This window comes from Schistocerca nitens, chromosome 3 (assembly GCF_023898315.1).
Source record: "Schistocerca nitens isolate TAMUIC-IGC-003100 chromosome 3, iqSchNite1.1, whole genome shotgun sequence".
NCBI classification, from domain to species: domain Eukaryota; kingdom Metazoa; phylum Arthropoda; class Insecta; order Orthoptera; family Acrididae; genus Schistocerca; species Schistocerca nitens.
In genome coordinates this window covers 906,117,998-906,140,107 of record NC_064616.1, presented here as the reverse complement: position 1 = coordinate 906,140,107, position 22,110 = coordinate 906,117,998, and the positions used below count along the sequence as shown (strand labels likewise).

Genomic DNA, 22,110 nt, shown 5'->3' with positions numbered 1-22,110 from the left:
GCTTCACAACCTTCATTATGTTCCTCCTTGGTATTGCCCTTACATCCACAATGTTTGGAGAGAATAGCATCATCAGTAACTTTGCAACTGTCTCCACTGGTAGCTGTCACGACTCCATTTAGAGATTTATGACCTCTACGTTGCCATGATCCATTTAAAGCAACAGTTAAATCTCTACGATTTCCATTATCAGTCACAGCCCTTTTCAACTGCTTTCTTCATTGTTGCTTGTGCAAAATCTTCAGCAGAAGATCCCACCAATTGATTATAAAATCCAAACTTGGTTGGTATTTCTGGCAGGTTCATAATTCCACATAACATTGTTCCTGCATCACTGCCCTTTCCTATGCAACACAAGCCAGACACTAGCCTAATATTTATGTCGTACATCTTCTTTCTTTGTGGGTATCGACACATAAAAGGAATATGGAGAGGTCCTCTTTCTATAATGGGATTGAAAAACATGATTTGAAAGCTTGAATTAATTGGCAATTTGGAAATTGCTCCTGGGAGCAAGCCAGATGGTGAACTTCAGTATATTGGGAGAATTTTAGGAAACTGTGGGTCATCCATAAAGGAGACCGCATATAGGGTGCTGGTGTGACCTATTCTTGAGTGCTGCTCGAGTGTTTGGGATCCATAACAGGTCGGATTGAAGGAAGGCATCATAGCAATACAGAAGCGTGCTGCTAGTATGAATGGGGGGGGGGGGGTTAGGGAGGAGCCTCCTTGCAGACTTTATTTCAGATTCTTCAGGAACATCCCGCGGAAATGACAGTGTAAGCTAATCCTTCCAATACCGGAGCACCAAATGCATAAAAAAACTGGGTCTGTTCCACTAAAAAGGCATTTGTGAAAGCCAGTTTTAGTCACAAATTTGATTCTATCTGACGTGTCGATACTCACAAAGGTCAGCAGCACTGTTGCTGTTGTTTTGATAAAACTGCTTTACAAGTAAAGCCTTGCTGACCTTGTCCAGACCTACGCTGACTGGTGCATGCTGCCTTGTTTCATAGCTAAATCTGGCAACAGGTGGAAACAATCTGTACGAGCCCATTAGTTATCCGACTTCCACTGATTCCTCTACTCCTAGAAAAGTGCCAAATGTACAGGGTGGTTATGACTAAACTTTCACTACTTGAGCCAGTGTAGATGGATAACTATTTACCATATGAGTACCCAACTTTATAGTAATGATGTTCAAACTATGAACTGCAGGATTTGTATTGTAGGTAGTGTTAGTTTCATGACTTGCTGTCAAGTGCCAGTACTGATACAGTGACATAAGGTTGAAACACAAGCATAAGTGTGCATTACAGTTGCAGACAATCAACATGGGTCTGGACAAGGTGAGCAGAGCTTTACTCGTGAAGCTGTTTCATCGTAACAATGGCAATAGTGCTGCTGCCTTTGCGATTATCAACACATTAAAGGAATATGGAGAGGGGGCCTGCCTCCTGATTGCAAATATTCAACATCAGTGAGTGCACTTTGGACTGCGATACATAGAGATATAGGCTGCCCAAGTCCCCAGGTTGATAGCCATCCCGTGATGCAACAGCCGCCACATGACACTTTGCTGACACGGTGGTACTGCAAGTTGAGTACATGCTGGCCTCTCCCTGCTGATGAGGCACTGCTGTGCCAGCCCGGCTGTTGTGCAGTACTTTGGAAGACAATCCTGTATTACTACCCAATAACTGTGTTATTGTCAGTGAAGTTTTCTTGGTGCTCTCGAGCATAACTAGGTCCTCATTACCACACCCAATCCGCTTCTCTCCAGACCTCTGTAGGAGTCAGGGAGTGAACTCGTGTATCTGGTGTCAGTAGTGATATATGTACCGATGCCCACAAGCCGAAGATTGGATCCGACATTGAATCAGTAAAATGGTTGGTAAGAAGTTGGGTGACATTTGACGACAAGTAAAATGCACAAATACGAAAGATTTAAAACGACAAGAGCAGATAGTACAACACAACGGGAAGTTACTGCAATACAGGATTGGCCAATGGGCGATAGTAATGAACTCAGACACCAAAAGGCAAAGCAGACAAATTCCTGTCCTGATACTATGGACCATACCAGGTAGTGGAAATGACGGCACCAGTCAATGTTAAAAATACAGATGCCAATGAAGACTATGATTATTCACGTGGAACATATTAAGCCTCTTAAGGGAGCTGTCTATGCACTGCCACAGATACCAGCAGCATCTGTAGTACAAAATGTGGAGTCTTATGGAACAAAGAAGAAACAGATGACTGATGACCAGAGCACATCTAAAATGCCTTTGTCCTTAGACCATGTCGATAGATGAGATTTAAGATTGTTGTTTGCTTATGTTGCACTTTATTTGTTGTTGTGTAGATTATTAGGAAGTCATCCAGTTTTATTTTGTTCTACTTCTAGTTTTCTTTTTAGTCAAGGGATTGATACAATGCTATCTTTTGTATATGGGGGTATAGTTTTGTCAAAGTAATCTTGCATCTGAAGGGAGGGGGAGACAGTGATAAAATTTCCTTTCTCTCATATTGCATACCAAAATGGATACAGGTGTGGACCAAATATGTATTAATAATTTCAGAACAAAGAGATGGCTATGCTATAATGTTGATGTGTTACAATCAGTTCAAGCTGGCTTACAGCTATATGAGTTCAAATAAATTCCTGGGAAAAACTGAATCAAGCGAATATCAAAGGGAAGTGTCAATGCTGTATCCCCATTTCCAGAGAGTGGATACCCCCTGGGTCTACTCAGCTTTTACACCAGAAGTAGTCATAGTAAACTGTTATGAACATGGGAAACCAACAGGTATGAGTAGAGTAGAATTATGGGATAGCGGAATAGTAACAGATGGTTTGACTAGTGACTTAGCAGGTGCAATGTTTTGTCCACCAGCTACAAACACCAGTTTGATGACACTTAAGTGCTGTCTACCCAAAACTTAACCTTCCTAAATAATATCCTAAATCCAGAAATTCTATGCTCACTAACCGAACTAGTAGCAATGCCAAAAGGGAGAATTACAGCCAAACAAATGTTCAGCACCTACATAAATACTGCAACAGATAACATCATAGTGTCACAACTATAAACGTGACATCTACCAGCACTGTAATGGTTCTGATTGTGATTTGTGTAATCTACTTTGCTTTTAACCAAAAATCAGCACACCACTCAGATTTACCTGTGCTTCAAATACCCATTGACTGGTTTGTAAATAAAGCTCAGAAATAGTAAGGGAATCATGTGTAAACCTATAAATAAACCTATAAGTATATGAATAATTGTGTTAGGATGTGAGAAATGACAGCTGCAAAGACTTACATTATCACTTCGATATATCAACTATTGAAAATCTTGTAAATTAGCTGTATGGTAACGAAAGAATAACTGAAGTTGTGTAATGTGTAACTACTGGTGCAAAATATATAGGATGATGTTATTATGGATACTCCAAATTGAAAATTTCGAGACTAATTTTCTGAAGCCAAAGGAAGATTTTATGTCCCAGGATAGTATTCCCGGTGGCCATTAAAAATTCGTTCAGGTTCTACCTTGGGGGAGGGAGGGAGGAAGGGAGAGGGGTGGAGGGAGTGAGCATGCACAAAGAGCATAATGTCCCTGTACAATGAATAATTAACATTAACAATGTCTTAAGCTTTCACTCAAGATACTGAAGAGAAGTGTGGACTAAGTCCTGGATACTGGTGCCCAGTGGGATGCTCAGGAACTGTATGACATCATATACATAGCCAAATTCAGTAAGAAGCAAACTTCTTTCATTGATAGCTTTTGACATGCTACTTTTATTTCAAATACCACAGGTTTCTTTATATTCAAAAACTTCAGTCATAGACATAAGATAGAGATTTTAATGTTTTTCAAGCTGGAATCAAAATTGGTTATAAGGTACTAATCGATAAATATGAGAGCTTTTACAGTAAGAGTGTGGGAATGTTGATCTTTGAGTGAGGTGTGTGTGTGTGTGTGTGTGTTTTGTTGTTGTTGTTGTTGTTGTTGATATTGTGTTACACAACATAAAATATTAACTTTCTTACAGTATTTCTCATTGGAATGATCCAGTCTATAAGGAACAAATAAATATGAGGGGCACTCTTAAAGTTTTAATTAACACCTTAAAAATCCGGCTGCAATTATCAAACTTGGTGATGGTGTTAGTCCTTCAAAAACTGATAATGCAGTGCAAAACATTTTCTCAATGATATATGACTTTGTGATGACCTAGATTTATACGTCTACATTTTGACTGTTTGGGGAATATTCCACCTCAAAAATCACCTTGTCAGTCTGGAAATATGCAATGAGTTCTTCATCCAAGGAAAGAGGAAGTAGGCACTGGATGCCATGTTGGGGGAATATGGGATGAGGCAGAATTTTATGGCCTAAAGAAGCAGTTGCTGACTCAGTTTGGCAGACTTTTTGAATGAGTGTGAAGAGTCGAACCCAGCTAGTGGCATCCTTTGTCATTTTGAAAATGTCATGCAAGATGTTGAAAACTGATCCATGACTGATTTTCATTTTTATGACTGTAGCTTGTGCAGAATAAGCCAGGGAATAATTGTGGAGCAAAAACGCCCCCTGAAATAGCTTTCCACATCACTTTGTCTCGACAGCCTTGCAAGAACCACATCAGGTGATTTTTGATAATAAGCTTCTGTGATGGATTTGTCCCTTACAAGCATAATCTGCTAACATGACACTATGTCAGTCCCAACACACACACATTTTCACCTCTGTTGATGATGATCAGCTCCTCACCTTTTTCGACAGTGCTAAATCCACATGTTTCCACAGTTTCCTTTGCTCCTTTGTCTCGGGCTTATAGTATTTGTCAATGTTTATTAGGCACCTATGAAAGTCAGATGGATTAGATGGTTAAAGAAGTTGTCCGAATGGGCTGACACAGCTGGAACATTTCCAGTGCTGCATCTGTTTGATGGTCTTTCTTAAATGGGTGTAAGCTGTTGTGGAATTCAGCTGGTGGCGACCTTTCTCAAATTCAAAATGTAGAAGATGATGAAAACTGACATGACAGATTTTCACTTTTTCTGCACTCATCACTTCGAGCAAGAGGGTCTCCACTTCTCTTGTGATACTTGATCGTTCACAGAGAGATGGCCTGCTACTTTGGTCTTCCTCATTCAGACTTGTTTGACCACACTGGGGGATCTGTGTCACTTTCTGTCACAGGAAGAACTGTTGTTGATGTACTCTTCCACAAACCCAGCATAGATTGCTACAATGTCGTTTCCCTTCAGAAACAGCAGTTACTAACCAATACTCGGCTTTATGAGTATGCTATGTCCCTCCACCCCCACAGTGCACCCCCCTTCTCCCCTCTCCCTCCTCTTGGGCAGCATTCTATCATAGTTTGTGCAGGAATTTCTGTATGTATCAGGAATGCAGACATATATATGGAAACAAAAAAATTAATTACACTACTTTACTCTTTTATTTTATTAAAACTTATGGGTATTGCTTCTATCAGCTCCTTGTTGAATTTAATATTAAATGCAATTACACAGCAAACATTGAGCATTTATTTTGCACCATTTATAACTTATTTTGGTTCCTGAACCAGCTTATAACAGTAGTACATTTTAAAGTGCACTGTTTACAAAAGTGGACACTGAAGAGGGCTACTAGAAGCAGGAGATAAATGCTTTCCATCCGTAAGTTGTAGTTGTGGATATGACTATGCACAATGCATGTGAAGTGTAATAACCAATCCCTTCAGTAACAAATACAAGGCATGTTTTATAAGTAAGTACTGGTTTGAAATGAAAATAAAACAACTAGACTTTGCATAGGAATTTTATTTTTATGTGGAAGCATGTTCTTTAATCTACTTTCCTACATCATGTCCACCAATATTTGGCGTGTTTACATTTGTTTGTGAGTATTTTAAATGCCTCCTCCGATTGAGAATACTGCTGCACTTATTGTATCATACAACCAACTTTTGAATACCATCCTCATACAAATATGCTTCCTAACTAGGCAACAATTGCATAGAGCACACTTTGTGCACTTGAGGAAACTCATCCCATAATGTCAAAATCACGAAACATCTGTTCTCTCTCACTTTTTCATCAACTTTTTGCACCAAATCATCAGTAATGTCTGAAGGTCGCCCATTTCGTTCATTATCATGCATGTTTGTACGGCCATCTTCAAAAGCTGTCACCCATTTCCATACTATCCAATCACTCATAATGTTTTCTTGATACACTTCACTGATCTGATGATAAATTTCAGCCACTTTCACAACTTTAGCACTAAGAAGTTAATCACAGTGTGTATTTCACAGCCAGCTGGATTCTCCATAGGAGCAGACATTTCAAATACTAACAAACAAATGTAAACATGCTAAATATTGGTGGGAATTATGTAGGAAAGTAGATTAAAGTACAGAGTTTCACGTAAAGGTAAAATGAGTGCCTGAAAAGATCTACGAATACAAATTAGTTTCTTGTATGGAGAGGGAATGCTACAGCAAGTCAAGAAGCTTGATGAGCTCCAAAACAAGAAAAATCACCTTCTGAGTGCACTTGCCTTTTTGAAAAGGTGTCGAGACATCGACATTGTGCCAACATTTGCCAAGATCGTACATCATATCCAGACACCAGCAGTGAACTGATTTACCACAACAGCCAGCCTGGTTCTAGTGTAAGAACAGATCAGAGACATAGGCCATGAGCTTAACTCCATAGGACACAAACTCTTTGTCCTACATCTGGAACTGGCATCCTTGCTCACCCCCCAATACCTGGGAGTGGGTTGAATGTTTATGCTGAGCATAAGCAGAGCGGGCACAACGAAATGCGTTAATGAAGCAGTCTTCAAATTTCATGCACCTAGCGTCAAAACAGTCAACACAAGAGACTAGATGAACCATCATGAATCTTAGAGAGAAAACCATTGATGACAATTCATTGTCTGTCCTTGAGAAATGCTTAAACATTACCCCAACACCAGCAGTACTATCTGTCCCAGAAATCATAAAAAAAAGTGGAACAAGTTGCCTCCACTCTACCATCCGATATGGCAGAGGAGATACAGCAGGAAAATTCTGTACTGTTGCCTGGTCTGCACCACTGAGGCTAACATCTGCTAGGAGGAAAGAGCCGTGCTACATTCTCTGTGTGACAAACCTGACATTGCATCCTCCCAGCAAATAATGGGAACATAACCGCCGTACTAACAGTTGCAGAATACAAAGAGTAAATGTATAAACTCCAAGACCACACAGCTTGCAAGATGATTACGATTGATCCAACCAGCCATATGCAGCCCAAGATGACTGAACTTCTCTGGAGTACTTTTACAGAAGAGACAGCAAAGAAACTTTGGCCGTATTTGCCAAACCACGTAGGCTCTATGGTGTTCCAAAACTGTACAAAGAGGGCACACCTCTGAGACCACTAGTGAGTACAGTAGGAGCGCCAATGTATCAACCTGTGAAACACATGACACCAATCTGACCTCACGGTTAGTTTTGACATTGTTTCACATTTCAACAGAGTCCCACTCAAGTCACTGGAACTTATTGAAAAGAAATTTGGGCCCTCATTCACCAAAATTTTCAATTTTGTGCTTACATCGACATACTTTCTTTTTGACGGACATTTCTATGAACAGTCCAGTCGTATGTGTATGGGTTGTCTTCTGTAACCTGTGATGGCCAACACTGCATGTCCATGGAAGTCACAGAGGACAAGGCTGTAGAATCATCACCATTAAAAGGGACAGTCTTTTACAGATAAATTCATCTTTGGTCTTCATGGGGAAAATGAGCTTCAAGTTTTCTTGTAACAACTGAACTCCATCCACAACCAAATTTATTTCATCATGGAGGTGGAGCAAAACAGTCAGCAGTCATTTTTGGATGTTCTGGTATGGAGAAAACTGGACAGAATACTTGGGATACTGTGTCTGTAAGAAGAAAACCTGCATGGACCAGTACCTTCATGCCTCTAGCTGTCATCAACAATCACAAAGGAAAAGAATGCTAAACACAAAGGTCCACAGAGCTTGTGTGATCTCCAATGAAAAAAGCTTAAGAAACCATAACTGGACCACCTCAGGGATGTGTTTCAGTAAATCGTTTATAGCGACCACCAGATTTGACATGCCTTCAAGCTAAAGACCACATCACAGCTGACATCTGATGAAGACAAACCGAAAAAGATAGCCTACATTCCATACAGGGGAACATATCAGGTAAAATAGGTAAAATTTCACAACAAAAAAATATCAGATGTGTGCACTACCTATTGGCAAAGACTAAGTCCCTTTTAGGAATAGTAAGAGATGACCTGGGACTCCAGAAATCTGGAGTCTGTTACATGTCATGTGGATGTGGGAATGCATATGTGGAACAACCTGTTTGCACAATTGAAGAAAGCTGCATGGAACACAAATGGCACACCAGCCTCCATCAACACACAAAATCGGCAATTTGTGAACATTGTGTCGTAACCAACCACAGAATTAAATATGAAGATATGAACATTTTGCACAACACACCCCACTGATGGGTTTATGTATACAAGGAGGCTATCGAAATCTGGGTACACGAGAACCTCATAAACAAGGACAATGTGTTTCAACTTAGTCACACATGAGCTCTGGTGCTGAAAATTCTCCATAAACAGCAGAAATTGAATTCACTGCCCAGTGAAGGCAGAACACAGATTTAGGACTGTATTTCAACTCCCAAGCGTGAGCTACCCCCACCACCACAGCTGGCACATCTCACAGTCCTTACAGGGGATCAGTGGAGTGGGGAGGCGACAGTTATATATATCGCACCCACTGGTTCAGGCTGTCAGTCAGCAGGAGAAAGCTGACGACGATGATGATGATGATGCACCATCAAAAATTTGTTCTACAAAGGTCAGTCAGTTCAGCTGTATCCCCGAAAGACTTCTAGTGGGGGGGGGGGGGGGGTGAGAGAGAGAGAGAGAGAGAGAGAGAGAGAGAGAGAGAGAGAGAGAGAGAGAGAGGGGGGGGGGGGCTACTTGTTTTATTTTTATTTCAAAATAGTGCTTACTTTAAAAAGAAAAATAAACCATGCCTCATATTGATACTCAGTTATATCACATAATGCAGTTTGATCCCTGTTGGTCCATTGCCAGATGCCATTTGATTATTTTTATTTTACATGTCTAGTTCTGTAGGACCAAATTGAGGAGCAAATCTCCAAGGTCATGGAATGTATCAATACATGAAATTATAACATTAAAGTAATAACAGATAAAATAAAATGTTTATGAACCCAAAAAAAGACAAACCATAAGTTCATGTAAACTCAATCAACAATGTAACACAGGAATTGGCCTAATTTTTCAATGAATAGAATAGAAGGAGTGACACATGAGGGCACTCTTCAGTTTCAATTCAAAAGCACGTGGATTACTGCTAAAATCTTTCAATTCTTGTGGTAGCTTATTGAAAATGGGTGCAGCAGTATACTGCACACCTTTCTGCACAAGAGTCAAGGAAGTGCGATCCAAATGCAGATTGGATTTCTGTCTAGTATTAACTGAGTGAAAGCTGCTAAATTTTGGGAGTAGGCTGATAGAGTTAGCAAGAAATGACAGTAATACATATCGAGAGGCCAGTATCAAAGTACCCAGATTGGTGATCAACAGGTTGACAAGAGGTTTGTAAACTTACACCCTTTATTGTCCGAACTGCCCATTTCTGAGCCAAAAAGACCCTTTGAGAATGGGAAGAGTTACCCCAAAATGTACCACCATACGTCATAAGCGAATGAAAATAAGCAAGGAAGACTACTTTTTGTGTCGAACTATCTCTAACTTCTGATACCATTCAAATAGTAAAAATGGCAGCATTAAGTCTTTGAACAACATCCCGTACGTGGGCTTTCCACGACAGTTTAATATCTATCTGAACACCTAGAAATTTGAACTGTTCCATTGCACTAATCATATGCCCATCCTGTGAAATTAAAATGTTTTGTTGAATTTTGTGTTGGAGACTGCAAAAACTGAGTCTTACCATGATTAAGCATTAGTTTATTTTCTATAAGCCATGAACTTATGTTATGAATTGTGCTATTTGAAACAGTGCCAGTGTTTCACACAATGTCCTTTACTACCAAGCTAGTGTCATCAGCAAACAGAAATATTTTAGAATCACATGTAATACTAGAGGGCATATTATTTATGTAAATAAGGAAAAGAAGTGACCCCAGCACTGATCCCTGGGGCACCACCAATTTGACCATGCCCCACTCAGACCCCATGTCATAGCCCCCACATCATAGCCATTCTCAACACTGTGGATGACCTTTTGCTGTCTATTGTTAAAGTAAGAGGTGAGCTAACTGTGAGCTGCTCCCCGTATTGCATAATGGTCTAACTTATGAGCAATACTTGATGATCAACACAATCAAATTCCTTAGTTAAATCAAAAAAGATGACTAGCATCTGAAACCTTTTGTTTAATCCATCCAGTACCTCACAGAGAAAAGAGAATATAGAATTTTCAGTTGTTAAACCACTTCTAAAACCTAACAGTACATTTGATAGCAAATTATGTGAAATAAAATGATCAATTATCTTTACATACACAGCCCTTTCAATAACTAGAAAAAACTGATAGCATAGAAATAGGTCTAAAAGTGTTTACATTATCCCTTTCTCCCTTTTTATAAAGTGGTTTTACGAGTGAGTACTTTAATCGTTCAGGAAACTGATCATTCTTAAAGGAGAAATTGCAAATATGGTTAAGTACAGGGCTAACATATGCAGTACAGTACTTTAATATTCTGCTAGGCAGTCCATCATATCAACGAGAGCCCTCAAGCCTTCAGTGATTTAATTATTGACTCAATCTTCCCCCTTGTCAGTATCACAGAGGAGTATTTCAGACATCAATCTCGGAAAGACATTTTCCAAGAGAGTTATATGAATCCCTGTAGGAACTAAGTTTTTGATCAATTCACCAGTGATCCCCAGAAAGAGATTGTTAAATACTGTACATATATCTGACTTATCAGTAACAGAAATATTTTTACTACACACTGACTATATCGTTGACTTTGTGCTGCTGACCAGACATTTCCTTTGTGACTGACCACACAGTTTTAATTTCATCCTGTGAATTAGCTATTCTATTTGTGTACCACATCCTCTTTGCTTCCCTAATAACATTTTTAAACACCCTACAATACTGTTTGTCATGGACTACTGTAGCTAAATTGTGACTACTTCTAACATTTAGATATAACTCCCACTTTGTCCTTCACTATATCCTTATCCCACTAGTCAGCCTCTCAAGCTTCTTGCTTCAGTACCCTTACTTTTGATGATATGAGATTAATATAAATGTGTATTCCTAAATCTATATCTACATCTACTACGTCTACATAGATACTCCGCAAGCCACCGTACAGCGCGTGTACCACTACTAGACATTTCCTTTCTGTTCCATTCACAAATAGGAGGAGGGAAAAATGATTGCTCATACACCTCTGTATGAGCCCTAATTTCTCTTCTTTTTTTTTGCCCTCCATGGACCATGCATGCAGTGTATGTTGCAGGCAATAGAATCATATTACAGTCAGCTTCAAATGTCGATTCTCTAAATCTTCTTAATAGTGTTCCTCGAAAAGAAAATCGCCTTCCCTCTAGGAATTCCCATTTGAGTTTCCGAACCATCTGCATAACACTTGTGTGTTGTTCAGACCTACCAGTAACAAATCTAGCAGCTTGCCTCTGAATTGCTTCGATGTTTTCCTTTAAGCCAACCTGGTGTGGATCACAAACAGTCAAGTAGAACTCGAAAGCAGTTTGCACTAGCACCCTATACATGGTCTGCTTTACAGGTGAACCACATTTTCCTAAAATTCTCCCAGTAAACTGAAGTCAACAATCGGCCTTCCCTACCACAATCCTGACATGCTCATTCCATTTTATATTGCTACCATATGCACAGATATTTAAACGCCGTGACTGTGCCAAGCAGTACATTACTAATGCTGTATCCAAAAATTATGGGTTTGTTTTTCCTACTCATCCTCATTAACTTACACTTTTCTACATTAAAAGCTAGCTGGCACTTGTCACACCAACTGGGAATTTTGTCCAAGCGATCTTGTGTCTTCCTACAGTCACTAAATTTTGACACCTTACCATACACCATAGCATCATCAGCAAACAACCGCAGATTTCTGCCCACCTTGCCTCCAAATTATTTGTGTGTATAGAGAGTAATAGTGGTGAGAGGTTAATGTGTTAAATTTTGAACATTGTGTGTTAAGGAAAATGAAAAACACTGAAGGAGAATGAGTTGGGAGAGAAAGAGAAACTTGCCAGAGAAGCTGGGAGGAACATAACTTGACATTGTATCAGTGTTTAATGTGAACTACTTCACTTCAGAAAAGCACCTCACTTGGCTCAATACAGAAATGTTTGTGTATACAAAAAAACAATTCACAATTATGGTGTGGAAAGAGTTAACAGACCATATATTGACATATATGTTGCAGATTCATTAGATCCTATCATTGCATGCAATTACAGGTATTGCAAGTTTTTAAAAGTGGTAATATCTGTCGGCAGCAAAAACCTGCCTGCTCTTTTAGCATTGATTCAGGCCTTTCAGTTTTGTACAGCAGATATAGGTTCTTAAAATTGGGTTGAATTTGTAGTATGGTCAAATTTTTTGTGAACTTTAAACAATGTATTTGTGTCATGTTTCTGCTGTGTTGTGACTGATTTAATCTGAAGGCATTCATATTCTCTTGGAATGATGTTGTTAAGCCTTTGACTCACTTTCTGTCATAGTTAGCAGGACAACTAGGACATGATATTTTATATACTCCACTGTTGCTGATGAATTGGTTTTTTGCTTTTATGTTGCAGGCTGATAAGTACTCGAACTTCTTATGAGTGAGTGAAGAATGCAATTTTTACATTTTTTGTTATCAATTGAGCAATTTTTTTTCTTTGTAAAATGGGCCCTTGGTATGGAATGCCAGCATATGAGGTGTGTCTGGAAAGCATACAATTTTTCGTTGTGCTGGTACTTAAAGTGGCCACAGAGTGTTCCATTCCAGTTGGTTGGGTTAGGTAGGGTTGGGGGGCTCTCAGCTTCAAAGCAATGCCTTCACCAGTCTGCTCAAGCAGTTGGGGTGTCAGGATCATTATGTCTGCCTGTTTAGTGCCTGCGTTATGGAACACGCTTGAATCATCACTTGAGCAGTGTTATGCATCACAGTTTTGTTTGAAACTGAACAAATCTCATGCAGAGACCCAAAAATTGATTGTGCAAGCTTTTGGGGACAGTGCTCTACCATATTTGCAAGTTTTGCAGTGATTGAAAGTGTTTAAGGAAGACTGGAAAGGGGTGGTTGACGAACCCCATGCTGGACACCCATCAACCAGCACAACTGACGACAATTTGGCCCATATGTGCAATCTGTTAAATTCTGACCTCGGTTGAATGTCTAGATGATTGCAGAATCTCTCAACATTCCCAAAACAATTTTACACAAACTGGTGACTGATAAATTGCACATGAGGAAGGTGTGTGCCAAAACAAGATTTTTGATGGACCATCAGAAGAATCAGCAGGTGATGGTCACGATTGAACTTGTCGAAGGCATGGAGACTAAACCTTCTTTTCTTGAAAATGTTATTACAAGGGATGAAACATGGTGTTTAGAGTATGTCGCAGAAACGAAACCTCAGAGCTGTGAATGACACACCCCGAGATCCCCAAAATTGAAAAGAGCAAGTTGAGATTGAAAACATTATTGATTGTCTTTGTCGGTGCCAAAGGTGTGATCCACAGAGAGATTGTTCCTCAAGGCTAAACTGTGAATCCTGTCTACTATTTTAATGTGCTGGAAAAACTGTGAAAAAGTATTATGTCAGTGAGAATGGTGAGTGCCACTATCTGAGAGCTCCACCATGACAGTTCTCCAAGCCACATGGCGCTGGGCATCCACGAGTAACTGGGGAAGTACAACTTGGCAATGCTGCAATCCCCCTACAGACCAGAAATGACTCTGGCTGACTTCTTTCTTTTCCTGAGAATCAAGACCACACTGAAAGGAATGTGTTTTGGGTCGATTGAAGCTGTCCAAGGTGCCATGATGAGGGCTCTTGCTAGGGTCCCATTGAAGCTTTCTAGGACATGTACCATGTGTAGCAGAGCTGCTGGAGAAAGTGTGTAGATGTCCAAGAGAACTACTACAGAGAATATTAAACATTTGTAACAATATCTGCAATACATCTATTGGTTGGGAAAAATTGCAGTACTTGCCAGACACACCTCATATATTTCTTGTCATTATCTTTGTTACACGTTATTTTCTCCTTTCTATTGTTTTTGTGTATTTTATATGTCAAGTTATCATTTATTTTGAGAGTATAGTCATTGTTTGTAGCTATGATTTGATTGTGTCTAATTCTTGCCTAAGACTGTTGTTCTAATTAGTGAGTGTGCTTTCTGTATCACTGTCCTAAATGCTGCATGCTTCTGTATAGTGGGATGAAATGATGAGATGTCTGTTGTTATGTCAGTATATGTGTGTTCCTCATTGTATGTTGAACTTTTTATGTTAATGATTATAAGTACAAGGAAATTTAAGCATTGATTTTCCTCATGCTGTACTAAGAATTTTACATTTTTGTGGAAAGAGTTGAATGGTGCAAGAAGCTCTAAAACCTCTTCATCTGTGATATAAAACCTGCACTGGTGTCATTGACAGTACTGATATTACATATTTTTTTGGTGTGGCCATTTTCCACAGCGAGTATGTGAATATTGCATGAAACTATAAGTAGTCAAAGGTAGTTGAAATCACTGATGTCATAGTCATATCAGAAGAAAGTGTATGGTACAACTTACTTTAAGAAATATGAGTATTTTGCAAGTGCGGTGCTGCATTTGTTGAATACTAGCCAGACGGTAATGGGTACAAGGGAAATAAGAATAAATTAATCAAAATTTTTTTTTGCACCAATTTGTTTCTGTGGATGAGATGTGGATCATCACTTAATGCCAGAAAAGGAATGACTGTCAAAATAGTGCTTGGAAGCTGGTGGCTCTGGACCAGGTGAAGTTGATTTCATTGTTGGAAATATTTAATGGCAAATGTTTTCTCAGCTGTAAAGTGAATTATTCTTATTGATTAATTTTCAGAGGGTAAAACAATAACTGCGGAAGTATTTGGGATCAACAGGGGAAAAAGAAATTCCCAAGAAATGGAATGAATTATAAAAATAAAAACAAAATGATGTTTCTACAGAACAGCGAATGTGCCAACAAAGGTTCTTTGGAAGCTAGAGCTGTGTCCACCATGTTGATCAATTATGTGTTAACCTTGGCTTTAAATGTATCATGCAAGCAAAGAATTGTTTCTTGGACACAGTGCTATTGAGTACTGTGTTCTAGATTACAAGCTATGTATTTTCAACTTTAAGACATTGAGATGTGGAGATTTTTGTCTCTAGAGTTGACCTATTGGTTTGGAGACAATGTATGTTTCAAAATAACAGCAGAATTGCTAAGATTAGTAAGACAAGATTTTTCACTTGTCAGGTTCATTATGCAAGTAGTTAGACAACACCAATCCTAATCCAACATTTATGACATTAAAATTTAAATTTTCTGTGTGCAGATGTCACTTCATTGCCATTACTGCACAATGAGGTTTAATTTAACATAATAAACTCACAGTATTGTTTCCTATGACAAAGGTGTTGTGGTTGGATGTTACTTATATTTCAGGTTCTCATAATTAATAGCAGACTTATTTCATACTTGTTACATTTGATAATGGTGACCGAGCTTCACGAAAACTAGTCAAGTAAACTTTCTGTAATTTACTTTGACTATGGCTTGACTACTGTACTGAAGTAAAATAAATTTGAATGAGGTATATATTGTTGGAACAGTCACCTGATCTGTAAAGAACGTTTTGTCAGCAAAACATATTGAATCATAAGGGGGAGTTAAAACAGCCATAGATGGCTGTTGTACAGACCTTCCAGAATTGGAGTTCAGGAATGGAATCTGCTCACTGGTAAACTTTGGCCAAAGCACATTGACCTAAAATACATTGTGTGTCAAAAATTAAATTTTATAGGTAAGAAAAAGTCTTCTACTGCCAACCCAATAAATTAGCACCTTGGTCTTATGTAGCATCCTGCCTAAGAATTTGGAGTATATGAAGTTTCTCCCTTGAATTTTTTTTTGATCCATTGTCACCACCACCCTGTGACTGTCATTTTGATAGATATGTGGGTTCGTCTGAAGCATTCTGCAGTTTCTTTCAGTTCTATCTAGTTATGTAGGAAGTCTTGTGGACTCCACATTATATTAGCAACAACACTTTCTGCTGTGTTTTGAAGATTCCTTTCACCTATCTGCTTAGTTGCAACACGTATAATTTACCTTCCACACATCATCGGTCAAGATCAGTGTAATGAAGTGACATGCTGATATGCTGTGGATGCATCTTTATTTCAAAGTTTTATAATAAATTGATCTAATTGTCATTATATCCTTCCAATTTACTTTGACCTTAACTTTACCCTGCTACTTTTGTCTACAAATTTTTCTATTGCTGAAGTACTAAATGGAAAAGAAATATTAATCACCATATTTTTACTATGGATTAAGTGGTACTATATTTTATGTTACATGCAGTTGTCTAAAATATAGGAGGGATTTTTATAAGATGCATAGAAACAGTTTCATTTCTCTGTTTAATGTGGTGGTAAACAAGAAAGGCACTTGCCTATTAATGTGTTTTCTCAACATTATGAAATGCACATAAGCTTCAAAAGTAAAATTAACTAAATCAGCTATAATTTGGCATGTGTTACAGGTCGCGTACGTGTTGCCCATGTTCAGAATGTCCAGTTGCTTCTAAATGCCAAAAAGAGAATGGAAGCATTGAAGACACATGAGCCGAATAAAAGACCTGTGACATCATTAACTGTAATGCACACACTGCCTAAAGGTGGTCAGCGTATTGCTCATACAGCAGCACAAGTATGTTTTAACGTTCAATATTATTTATGTTTGTGGTAGCCTGTTTACTTGTGTTATCACGTTTGTGAAAACAAATACATAAAAATATGAACACAAGAAGATGGAAATAGACTAATTTTATGAACACACAAAAAAAGCACCTGCAGTTATTTTCAGTCCCTTTCTGAGAATTTACACAGTATTATACGGTATAATAGTAAACTAAATAAATTTTAGTGAGGCTGAAATGCAAATTTGTATGAATGTATCATTAGTTCTCATGAAAATTTGAAACAAATATTATAAAGGCTGCACTTTCAGTGGCTTTTCGTAGTGTGCTACAAGTAAGTCCTTCACATAGGAGATAGATATGAAAATGTCAGGAAGAGAGAACTGTGGAACTAAAGGTAAAGATTAATGGTAAGGTATGAAAAAAGTTTTAAAAAATGTATGAGTTAACGGATGGCCTAAACATACAGAAGATGCGTAGATGATGATGTAAAGTTATTGAGGCGTTTAGTGAAATATGTCTGTGAGAAAGCACAATATGAGAATAGGTAAAGACACATTGCAGATTAGGAATATGAAAGAAATAAGAAAAAGTTTTTATTGGAAAAATTCCTATTATCAAAGTTAAGGCAAGAAAACAAAGTGATGAAGAAAGTGGAGAAAACATTAAGGAAAAAGCAGAGAATGCTTGTAATGGGAAAAGATGAAAATCGTGAAGTAAAACAAAACTAGTGATAAATTAACTATGAGGAAAGAATCCAGACATCTACATCTACATCTACATTTATACTCCGCAAGCCACCCAACGGTGTGTGGCGGAGGGCACTTTACGTGCCACTGTCATTACCTCCCTTTCCTGTTCCAGTCGCGTATGGTTTGCGGTAAGAACGACTGTCTGAAAGCCTCCGTGCGCGCTCTAATCTCTCTAATTTTACATTCGTGATCTCCTCGGGAGGTATAAGTAGGGGGAAGCAATATATTCGATACCTCATCCAGAAACGCACCCTCTCGAAACCTGGCGAGCAAGCTACACCGCGATGCAGAGCGCCTCTCTTGCAGAGTCTGCCACTTGAGTTTATTAAACATCTCCGTAACGCTATCACGGTTACCAAATAACCCTGTGACGAAACGCGCCGCTCTTCTTTGGATCTTCTCTACCTCCTCCGTCAACCCGATCTGGTACGGATCCCACACTGATGAGCAATACTCAAGTATAGGTTGAACGAGTGTTTTGTAAACCATCTCCTTTGTTGATGGACTACATTTTCTAAGCACTCTCCCAATGAATCTCAACCTGGTACCCACCTTACCAACAATTAATTTTATATGATCATTCCACTTCAAATCGTTCCGCACGCATACTCCCAGATATTTTACAGAAGTAACTGCCACCAGTGTTTGTTCCGCTATCATATAATCATACAATAAAGGATCCTTCTTTCTGTGTATTCGCAATACATTACATTTGTCTATGTTAAGGGACAGTTGCACCAAGTGCCTATCCGCTGCAGATCTTCCTGCATTTCGCTATAATTTTCTAACGCTGCAACTTCTCTGTATACTAAAGCATCATCCGCGAAAAGCCGCATGGAACTTCCGACACTATCTACTAGGTCATTTATATATATTGTGAAAAGCAATGGTCCCATAACACTCCCCTGTGGCACGCCAGAGGTTACTTTAACGTCTGTAGGCGTCTCTCCATTGATAACAACATGCTGTGTTCTGTTTGCTAAAAACTCTTCAATCCAGCCACACAGCTGGTCTGATATTCCGTAGGCTTTTACTTTGTTTATCAGGCGACAGTGCGGAACTGTATCGAACGCCTTCCGGAAGTCAAGAAAAATAGCATCTACCTGGGAGCCAGTATCTAATATTTTCTGGGTCTCATGAACAAATAAAGCGAGTTGGGTCTCACACGATCGCTGTTTCCAGAATCCATGTTGATTCCTACAGAGTAGATTCTGGGTTTCCAAAAACGACATGATACTCGAGCAAAAAACATGTTCTAAAATTCTACAACAGATCGACGTCAAGAGATATAGGTCTATAGTTTTGCGCATCTGCTCGACGACCCTTCTTGAAGACTGGGACTACCTGTGCTCTTTTCCAATCATTTGGAACCCTCCGTTCCTCTAGATACTTGGGGTACACGGCTGTTAGAAGGGGGGCAAGTTCTTTCGCGTACTCTGTGTAGAGTCGAATTGGTATCCTGTCAGGTCCAGTGGACTTTCCTCTGTTGAGTGATTCCAGTTGCTTTTCTATTCCTTGGACACTTATTTCGATGTCAGCCATTTTTTCGTTTGTGCGAGGATTTAGAGAAGGAACTGCAGTGCGGTCTTCCTCTGTGAAACAGCTTTGGAAAAAGGTGTTTAGTATGATGAAAGGGCAGATCTCAAGGTAGCATTGCAGAAATGAATCCGTTTGTTTATGCCTTAAAAAAAACCAAGAAGAAGAGTTTATTTTTTTAATATTTTAAATATTTTTGTTTTGTTTTATAACTGGTTTGGGTCTATGTGATCATCATTAGATATGTCTAGAAAAGACAAAATAGATGTGCATAATTATCATTGGGATTATTACATTAATATAAGACAGTATTGGAAGTAGCATTTACATAAGTGATGTGAGAAGCAGCTAAAATTGGTCTTACAGCAACATACTTGTCTTGATAAACTAGTATAAAAAGCACAAAAAACTTGTAGCCAAAATAGGTACTGTCAAATGTAAAGCATATTAAGACTATATGGTAAACAAACAAACAAATAATCAGTAGTGTAGGGTCACATCATCATACTGTTGCAGTAGCTGGCTTGGTCACTAGGTGTTGCTACATGCTTTCACAGTTTACAGTTGTGGACAACAAAAACATTGACAGGGATAGCAGAATTCTACTTCAGTAAATATAATTTGAGTTAATAATGTAATAAAAATAGAAGTATTACACTATATTTAGGCATGTGGTAAAGTAATAATTATAGTTTTTAAATGCCTGCTGTTCTCATATATGTACTTATGACATGCATAGCATAAGATGAAAGTGCACTGGAAGCAGCACACCAGATATAAAAAGATAATAAGCACAACAGAGCAACAATGTTAGGTGTTAAGAAATGATTGCCATAAGACTGTATAGGTATTTGCCGTTAGCTGCCATTTTATGAGTTGAAATTGGAGCTAAAATTAATGAAGAAATTTTTCTTGCTAGTTCAAAGATAAGAAAGAAAAAAAGAAAAAACAAACAAACAAAAATGAAGAAATTTGCTGAGTCACCACCATGTGCTCGTCAGTAGCTATATAAACAGGGATCTTAAAGAAAAGAAATTGTAAGATGGTATTGGACCTGGATGATCCACAGTGTGTTCATTCTTATACTGAGCCAATTGCTGGGGTACAACTAGTATGCTGATAACTATTCTGATTATTGAGAGGTTAATGCCACCCATTTTTAGTGTAGCTCATGGCTCATTCTCAGACATTAACCTCACACTTTGCTCTTCGTCTTGTTACCTTGTTGGAATGGCCTGTGACCAAAATTTTGTGGTGATGACCACTTTCTAGTGTGACTGTTACTTCCATGTCATGGTTCATTAGACAGATCACCATCCTACACACTTCAGAGGACAAACTGATGGGAACTATGCCTCCAGTCTCTCCTTTACATCTATATCAGTATTCCATAAGCCAACTGTCAGTGTGTGGTGGAGCGCACTTCTGGTACCACTAAATGGTTATTGTGATGTACTCTACCCTCTATGTTTTGGGGCGAATTTCTCTTTGATATAATAACCGAGTACAGTGCTCCTTTCCCAAGGATAATCAGTTAGTAGGATACACTTCTTAACTCTGGGTTTACCAACTTTTTCAGCTGGCGGACCACTTCATCAGTCGAAAATCCATGGCGGACCCCTAGTCAGTCAAGAGCACAGTAACTTTAAATTTCAGAGCGAAACCCATGGGAACTGAAAGCTTCTTACTGCAAGTGCCATGTTCCCAATGACCCCCCCCCCCCCCCCCCCCGAGGTATCAGTAGTCTTTGGTTTAGAGATGAATGAAAACAACTTGAAATTAATGATCCAATTTGAATTCCCAGTGTATCCAGACACTTGCTAGTGGATTTACTCCCTTTGTTCAACACACTATAGCCTGATTAAAATTACTTGGTAATTGAAATTTCACACGATGTAGCCGTCTTCCTCCAAGAGCAATCAACGTCGCGTCCAAACTGTTCGCTATTGACAAGCTGCCGCTTATGTTCTGTTCACTTCCACTGTTTGGCTACAGTTGTGTAAGGAGCATGCATATTTCGTAACAGTTTTGTGTGTGTGTGTGTGTGTGTGTGTGTGTGTGTGTGTGTGTGTGTGTGTGTGTGTGGTTTTTCGTGAAATCCGAAGAAAAATGTTCAAATGTATGTAAGGTCTTCCTTTGGTCGTCCTCCCTCCTCATTCATTTCAACTAGAAACTTCCCTTGTTGTGAAGGTGATGGAGAAACTGCACCCTTCTTCAATGATCCTGACTTCAGCCACCGATCCACGTTAGAAGTAATAAACTGGTCAAAAATTGACTTATGAAATAGGTAGTGCACTGACAAAGCTAGTTTAACATTTAATGATGCCTGGGGCCAAATACGTGCCAGCGAGCGCTGTGATTGGTCTACAAAGATCGCTCCGCGCATGCGTAAAACATTTCAGCGCATCTAGCGCCGTGAGCCGGCGCACAAACGACCCCCGTATTGTTGCGAAACAGTCGATCAGAGAAGCTGCGTTCTCCGGCACTAAACTGTGTATACGTTCTCACTTAGGAACCGCAAAGGCTGCTTGGGGATACGACCTGAAGTAAAAGTACACGTTTTTCACACACACAAAAAAAAAATAGTGGTGAATTTGATTTTCACATTTTTATTCAATAATTTTACTCATTATTTTACACGATTTGGTGAAAGGTGGCTGCGGACCCCCTAGAAAGAGCCGGCGGACCCCTAAGGGGTCCGCGGACCACACGTTGGGAAGCCATGTCTTAACTGGTTCTCCCTCCATGCATTGTGGTTGTGAATACT

At 39.1% G+C, this 22,110-nt stretch overlaps 1 protein-coding gene across 2 annotated transcripts in view; it reads left to right on the top strand.

The window, feature by feature from the left end:
- Window positions 1-22,110, top strand: part of LOC126248962 (RNA exonuclease 1 homolog) — a 231,373-nt gene that overhangs the window by 155,360 nt on the left and 53,903 nt on the right. For both annotated transcript variants that reach the window (XM_049950510.1, XM_049950509.1), the window contains exon 6: window positions 16,900-17,066. In XM_049950510.1, coding sequence (XP_049806467.1) covers window positions 16,900-17,066 — 167 coding nt within the window. The remainder of the gene's footprint in view (window positions 1-16,899; window positions 17,067-22,110) is intronic.